Source organism: Carya illinoinensis, chromosome 9 (genome assembly GCF_018687715.1).
Source record: "Carya illinoinensis cultivar Pawnee chromosome 9, C.illinoinensisPawnee_v1, whole genome shotgun sequence".
NCBI classification, from domain to species: domain Eukaryota; kingdom Viridiplantae; phylum Streptophyta; class Magnoliopsida; order Fagales; family Juglandaceae; genus Carya; species Carya illinoinensis.
The window spans coordinates 5,391,582-5,399,662 of NC_056760.1; the positions used below are offsets into that span (position 1 = coordinate 5,391,582).

The window sequence follows — 8,081 nt, forward strand, 5'->3', positions numbered from 1 at the left end:
AAAATCCAAGTAAGGACCATGTCCTTGGTTTGGTTCCATTGTTTGTAGTTTGGAGAGCTAGGATCAGGGGTGGGGAGAGAGCCATCAATAAAATTGAGTTTGTTCTTGGCATTGAGTGCTCGGCTAATGGTTTTTTGCCATTTTGAAAAATTATCTCCTTTAAGGAGATTAGAAACAAGAATTAGACTAGGGCAGTTAGAGGGATGGAGGGTATTGGAGAGGGGATAGTGGAGGAGGAAGCGGAGGCCATGGAGGTCTTGGGTAGGGTAGGGATCGTGTTTAGGCTGATATCATGTCAAGAATGTAAAAACTGAACAATTTTTATTTTAGTCACTTGTCGATTACAATGATACATTGCTGGTTAAATTGATACAAGAAGCTAGACTAAGTATGGAAAGAAACAAATATAAGGAAAGAATTGATATTTACAAATCAATGACTATTCCTAAAATTATGATGACGATTCCTTGGTTGATTTTGTACAAATTGGAATCATGTGAATGAGCTGATTTGACTGTGTCAATAAAGTTGTAGATATTGCGGTTTGCACACTTTTATGGTAGCCACTACAGTGACATTTGATTCATGGATGATTCTTTATTATTTTAGTATATTTAATTTTTTAAAAATATTTTTTAACATGCTTAATCATAAAAAAAAATTAAAAAGTATATAATTTTACTAATAGTTAATTCTTTAACTATTAAATAAATTAAAAAAATAAAGAATGAAAAAAAATAGTAAAAGAGTTGAACGAGAGCAGTAAGCCTTGATAGGCAGGCATGCAGTCGGTGACAAACTATTCCGACATCCGTGTCGATCCGAGTCTATTAGACCGAGTCGGGCCGGGTGTTCCCATTTTGGCATCATGTGCCGGGCCACCACTAGCATATCAGCCTGTAATTGGCATGATCAGCAAGCACCAGTCTTACCTTTATTTAACTTGGCAGCTCTCAAATCGCTTGCAACTACATTTGCTGAAACAGATGTAACCATTAAGCCCCCGCAACAAAACTAAGTTGCCACGCGGAAAATAGATATGTGCATGAATAATTACATGAATAATTACAATATTCAACTTGATAGGCTTGGTGCAATGTTAGAATGTAGCTTTTTTAAAAAAAAAAAATTAAAAAAAAAATTGAACAAATAACGATGAGAAATGCTTTAATCATAATTTTTTTTTTATTAAAGTAAACTATCAACTGATGTGTTATGATGGCGATTAATATTGTATTAGAGCAGAAGTTTTAAATTACTCAAACTTTTGAAATAAATGATCCTTTCAGAACTGTTGCGTATCAGGTATGATAAGATTAAAGCTAAAGTTTCTTTACTTTTTATAATATGATTTCATCAGCATGTTTATGGACCAACGTGTAAATAATATAACTCTAAGAGACATGTACTTCTAACTCGCTTGAGCATTACTTTGGGTAGAGCCCTCTCCCATGGGCGCCTATAAATAGCGGACTGGCTCCCCATTTTACACTTAGGAGACACAAGAAACTTGAGTGTTCTTCCTCTTAGTTTTCTTCTTTTATTCCCTTTTCTTCCTTGAAAGTTTTTCTCCTCTCCGTCTTTTAAAATCCTTGAGCCTGGATTAAAAGACTAAAAAAATGGAGGGACAAGGATGCTTTGGCAATTTTGTTCAGAGATGTAAGCCTTACATAGCCATGATTTCTCTGCAATTTGGCTATGCTGGCATGAACATCATCTCTAAGGTTTCACTCAACCGAGGAATGAGCCATTATGTCCTGGTCGTCTACAGGCACGCCTTTGCTACCGCAGTTATCGCTCCTTTTGCTCTAGTTCTCGAGAGGTAAACAACTAAATTAACTGGAAAATCATTATTAGGAGAGAAGATTGTCGTTCTGGGTTGATCGTAGTGGCATGTTTTTTATTCATGCGGGTTTCTTTGCTTGCTTCCAGGAAAGTGAGGCCAAAGATTACATTTCCGATATTCATGCAGATTTTTGTTCTGGGGCTTCTTGGGTTAGTATTTGATCATCTATATTTGTCACATATGCAACATGCTATAAAGACTAGATAATTGGTCTAAAACGTTTTCTTCCTCTGTTTTATCTGGCTCTGTTTCCACAGGCCAGTGATTGATCAGAACTTATACTACGCCGGCTTGAAATTCACATCGCCTACCTACTCTTGTGCCATAAGCAATATGCTCCCAGCAATGACCTTCGTCATGGCAGTTCTTTGCAGGTATTTAGCATCATCATCATCTCGATCTCTTCTTTTTGCCATAATGGTTTGGAATATTACATTAACCTAAGCTATTTCGGATGAATAGGATGGAGAAGTTGAACATGAAGAAAGTTAGATGCCAAGCAAAGGTGGTGGGAACAATAGCGACGGTGGCTGGAGCCATGTTGATGACACTTTACAAAGGACAAGTCCTTAATTTTGTGTGGTCTCAGCACATGCATCACCCTAAATCCTATACCCCTGAAGATGCCACTGGATCTGCTGACAAGGACTGGTTTAAGGGTTCCATGCTTCTCATCATTGCTACCTTTGCATGGGCTTCTTTCTTCATCATTCAGGTAAAGATACGATTTTCTCTTTCGTTTATCCTCTTCATTTGATAGAAATTTGGCGGTTTTTGAAATTATTGTGAAAATGAAATTTATTTGACTTGTCTTTCAGGCAATTACAATGAAGAGATACTCAGCTCACCTCTCACTCACAGCCCTTGTGTGCTTCATGGGCACACTCCAGTCTGTAGCTGTCACTCTTGTTTTGGAGCACAAGCCCTCTGCTTGGAGCATTGGCTGGGATATGAACCTTCTTGCAGCTGCCTATGCTGTAAGTCTCTCACCCCACCCACCCAAAACCCCCCAATTTAATTTACTTTAGAAATTAAACATGATTTTCATGAACAGGGTATAGTGTCATCCAGCATTGCCTACTATGTCCAAGGGTTGGTCATGCAGAAAAGAGGGCCTGTCTTTGTCACAGCTTTTAGCCCTCTGATGATGATCATTGTTGCCATCATGGGCTCTTTCATCCTCGCTGAAAAGATTTACCTTGGAGGGTAAATTTTCTTTTGTATTTCATCTCATACCTATCATATATAGGCCTTTAACTACACGAACTTTCTTGTTGAAAAAAAGAAAATCACAAATTCCATAAATTACACCTTTTCTAGCTAGATAATTAATCACATAATCTGTTTAATATTATAATGAACTGAATTTCCATCTTTGCCCAAAAAACAAAATTTAATTTTCAGTCTTACCAATCCAGCCCCCCAAACTCACCAAAAAAATTTTTAAAAAAAATCATTTTTTCTTTTTTTCAATTTAATTACAACTATTAATTAGCTAGGAGCCAAGTACTGATAAATATATATATATATCCACCTGTGGTTTCAGTATTCTAGGCTCTTTATTAATCGTAATGGGATTATACTCGGTTCTGTGGGGAAAGTACAAGGAATACAAAGAAAAGGAAGCCATTGAAGAAATTCCTGAACCAGTAAAGGTAACTGGAGGAGTGAATGGCCGGATGGCAACCGTGATGGAAGACATGGAAGCAAATGACATCGAAATACAGAAGAGTACTACTGAAGCTAACAAGGAGACCGTTCCCGTGCCTGCAGCCACTGGTGTTCCCATCCCGCTGCCCCCCATGATATAGGTAGCTGTGGAATTAAGCACCAAAAGCCTAAGCATGCAGCATAAAGGAGAGAGTGAGAAATAGAGAGACAAGATTGCGTTGTTGCATGCACGGTGACGAGGGGAAGGAGGCCGGAGGGAGGGTGGCCGGGGCTTTTTTGTCCCTCTATGTAATCTTCAGTATTTTTTTTTTTCTTTGTTTTTCCTTTTAGGTTTTTATCACTGAGTTACAAGTCTGTATGGGCCTTGTATCTTTCAAGTAAGCTTATATTTCGCCAAAAAAAAAAAAAAAAAAAAAAAATTTAATGAAACAATTATGATCAGACTGCAAAATTTCTTCTTCTTCTTCTTCTTTTTCGTTGTTCCGTACGTTACGTACGACATGAATATTTTCCACAATCATCATTGTACACGTAGAGGAAGTGCTAACGTCTGATGCAGATCCCACTTAGATTGATGGTGCTTGACCCTTTATTTTTGGGTGTGTGTTCAAGGAAAAGGACTGTATGATCTCTAGCTAGCGGCTAGCCTCTTCTTCATTTCACTCCATGTGTACGTACAGCTTGTTGCCGAATGTTGTATCTGAACCACTTAATTATATATTATATGCGTAAGATTACAATTAGAATAGCTTTGGCTGTATAAATATAATTATATATATTATACATACACGTATAGTACTTTTGTATTAGATAATTCATATTTCATCTTGCATGAATTGCCTGGCCTCTCCTAATTTACCGAATTTACGTTTTTTAAATCGAAATAAATGAATATAATTGCCTCAGATTACTTTATTATAACCAAAAGAAAAAATCCTTAATTTGTAACGCTGTTATACAACGGTAAATTCTGTACAAACAATCTCTCACGGTCAGTGAGACATTTTCTCAAACATGCAGAGTACTACACTTGTCTATGTTCCCTTATGTGTTGCAACCGTTGGGTCTGGAGTTGATTCGTTCTGTGTGGAGCAGATCACATGTGTATCTTCAATAAATATATAACTTTAAGTACTGATCAAGTTTTAACCTCATGATTTTCATTATCATTTTAACAAGAAATATTTTAGATGCATGCATTATGCGCTCACGTAGATCATCCTTTTCAGAAAGCTAGCTAGCTAGCTAGCCACTTGATTTGACAAATCTTTGCCTGAGTAGCTTGGAATAATTAATTCTAAACACTTGGTCAATCCCAAATCCAATTTAAATCAGCCATATATGATCTGACCTTGCTAATTAATTTATTTCAACTTGTACTCCTACAACACCCGGCACCACGCATTTCCACCCCCTCTCTAGTCTCTTTTGAGATCAATAGGAAGAAATTCGGGAGTTTTTGATAGGTGGTTGCCCATGTTTGCAAAGGACCAATAATATGTAGCAGAACATTGGAATATATATATATATATATATATAGTAATATTAGGTATAAATCTAAAATGTATAAGACTTTTGTAAAAACGTAGATCCCATAAAAAAAAGTGAGTTCTTCACACTTTTTCATAATGGAGTCTATTTTTTATAACAAAAATTTTATGTATAATTATTTTTGTAAATTTTTTTATAATTAGTTGTATATTAAAAAAATATTAATGCAGTCAATCATATCAATAGAATGTGCAGAGAGTACACAAAAGTAATTGTATGTACGTAACATTACTCTTTTTATAACAAAAATTCTATAAAGGGCTTGTAGAAGGTTTGTGTATTTGAGACTTGTATATATTATTTCTCGTATATATGTATATATGTACGTATGTGTGTCTATTAACCGTGACTCAACACCAACTACGCATTGAGAAATGATTTGGACAGTTCTGCTTGGTCATTAACAATTTTTAGATGAAAATTTTAAGTTTTAAGATAAAATATTAAAATATTATATTTTAATATTATTATTGTTTTAGGATTTGAAAAAGTTAAGAAAAAGTTGAATTATTTATTATATTTTGTATTAAAATTTAAAAAAATTGTAATGATAAAATGAGAATTTTAAATTTGAGATAAAAATTTCAAGTGACCAAACACAACCTAATGAGTATTTTTTTGGATCGACTTCTAAAAAGGTTTCCACCATACTTTGTCCGTTCACTGTCACTAAATCCATAGAAAATATTTAAAAATAAATAATCAAGTCAAAATGCCCGACGTCAGTAGTTTTTCCGTCTATTATACTTCGTCTCTAATCATGCATTGTAATCCATGAGGAAAGTGGACAAAATTATGCCCGTAGATATACAGTATAAGTAGATTATATATAAAAATAAATTTATAAATTGACGTAATTATATGTAATATATTATATTTAATATTTTATGATAAAAATAATTTTACAATCAGATATATCACATAAATTATGTCACTTCATAAATTAACTTTTATATAATCATTTTGTAATTAAATATTTCTCGCAATATTTTGGATAGACAAATATTTGAACCGTTGAAAACACATCATGCATGCACTTATAAATTAAATTAATTATGACATGATATGCATGCCACTTGCTAGCTAGCCTGCATGAAAATCACTAAAGACTGAAGATGATTATATTATTGCTTTGCAACATCGATTCTTCGCGTAAACCTTCAATGCCCACTAATCTGCGATTGCTTTGGTTTATTTATTTCTACGCACTATTTAATTGTTTTGTCCTATTGTTAGGATCGGACACTTATGAAAGACATTATTAGGGTTGTTCAACCGGGCCGGATTTTATCCGGCCCGGCCCGGAATCACCGGATTCTGATTTTGGTTTTCGGCCCGGTTCAAATCCGGGCCGGTATCCGGATTCGAAAAACCGGTTTAAACCGGTTCGGGTACCGGATTTTAAATCCGGATCTGAGTTTAAAACCTGGTACCCGGGTGTTATAAACTAAAGAAGGAAACCCTAGCCGCGCGGCCCCCTCCCCCCATTTCAGATTTCCCCCCCTCTCTCAGAGTCTCTGCTCTCGCCATGCGACCTCCTTCACCTCCCTCCCCCAGTTTCTTCTTCTTCTTTTCTCTCTCTCTCTCTCTCTCTCTCTCTCTCTCTTCAACCTGTTACGATCGATTGCTATAGTCGGCACTTCCTCTCAATATGTAGATTTGTTCTCACGCACAACGAATTTTAGGATTAGGGTTTCACCAGTCGGCACTTCCTCTCTGCTTCCAGCTCTCGATCCCTTTGCTATAGTCGAGGAAACTGCCACTCAGCCACCATGGGGTGAGTATTTTACCTTCCTCTAACTATTTTTTTGCCGAAATTTCTCGACAATCTTCACTAATTTTTTTTTCTTATATTATTCCTGCATCTTTTAAGTTATGGTTCTTTATTGTTGGGTTGAAGGTACTCAGTAAATTGAAATAAAGCGTATAGCGCGTTATTCCGATTTGGGTCTGTGTAGTTTTGGTTCTCTGTTGCGGCTTGTGTAGCTTTTGAACAGATCTAATGTGGGTTTATTTTGAACAGATCTAATGTGTGGCTGACTTGGAAACCAGTAGCTAAGTGTACTATGATCAATGCCTTTGAACAGATCTAATGTGGGTTTATTTTGCTAGATCTGCTGTTTTTTCTCCGTCTCTCTCTCTATTTTGTTACATATGCTATTTTTTGGGTTGTGAAAGAATAGTCTTTTGCTAGATTTGATCTTTTTGTTTTTAAACGTGGGGGTTTTTTTTTTGGGGTCTGAAGTTTATTACGGTTTAACAGAGGCCCCTTGGAAAAAGGAATTTGGCATTAGGCAAATGAGAGAATTTGAAGAGGCTTATAAGGGGTGGTGAGGGAGGATTATATCTGTCGGATCCACTCAAAGTGTGGGATGTAAAATCATTCTATGCTTCGTTGTATCCAGAATATTATTGCATTGTTAGGTGTCTAGTGCTCTTGCAACTACTATTCTTGGTTTTGTTGGCTTAGATTGGTTTAGGCCTTGCAAAGTGGTGGAGCTTTTGGTATATTGGAAAGGGAGTTTTTGTTGTCCACAGAGTGCACATGGAAGATATCCTAGGTTGTTTTTTGGGGTGTATTTGGAGAGAAAGAAACAAACAGAGCTTTGAGCTGAAGGAAAAGATGGTGGCGGACTTTTAGGATTTTTTTTTTTTCCCCAAAACCCTTTATCTTTGGAGGCGTACTGATTTTGTTTTTTCTGTTCTTTTATGGGCTTGTTTACACTTCTTTCATTTTCTTGATTAGTGTTACTCGTTTATGCACTGCATACTCGTATTACTCGTTGATTAGCTTTCAGCTGGTAATAACATTAACTTTAGTGGTTGTTTCTGGATGTTTCATAGTTGAGAAGTGACTTAGTCAATGCAAAGGTCTTTTAGGGTCCAAATTAGGTAAAATCCTCAATTGGGTGAAGCTATTTGCTTTACAGAGTGGTTGGACACTTGCATGCACCTCTGTTTTGAAACCCCATGGAAACTTGAATATTGATATGGATCCCACGAGAATATCGTG

At 36.1% G+C, this 8,081-nt stretch overlaps 1 protein-coding gene across 1 annotated transcript; it reads left to right on the forward strand.

Moving 5' to 3' along the window:
• Window positions 1-1,478: 1,478 nt before the first annotated feature.
• Window positions 1,479-3,920, forward strand: LOC122275226 (WAT1-related protein At5g07050-like). The gene is made up of 7 exons (XM_043084207.1): window positions 1,479-1,822; window positions 1,933-1,995; window positions 2,104-2,220; window positions 2,309-2,561; window positions 2,665-2,823; window positions 2,901-3,052; window positions 3,393-3,920. Exons 1-7 carry the CDS (start codon window positions 1,620-1,622, stop codon window positions 3,655-3,657), a joined length of 1,212 nt encoding a protein of 403 aa, XP_042940141.1. The 5' UTR covers window positions 1,479-1,619; the 3' UTR covers window positions 3,658-3,920.
• The last annotated feature ends 4,161 nt before the right edge of the window (window positions 3,921-8,081 follow it).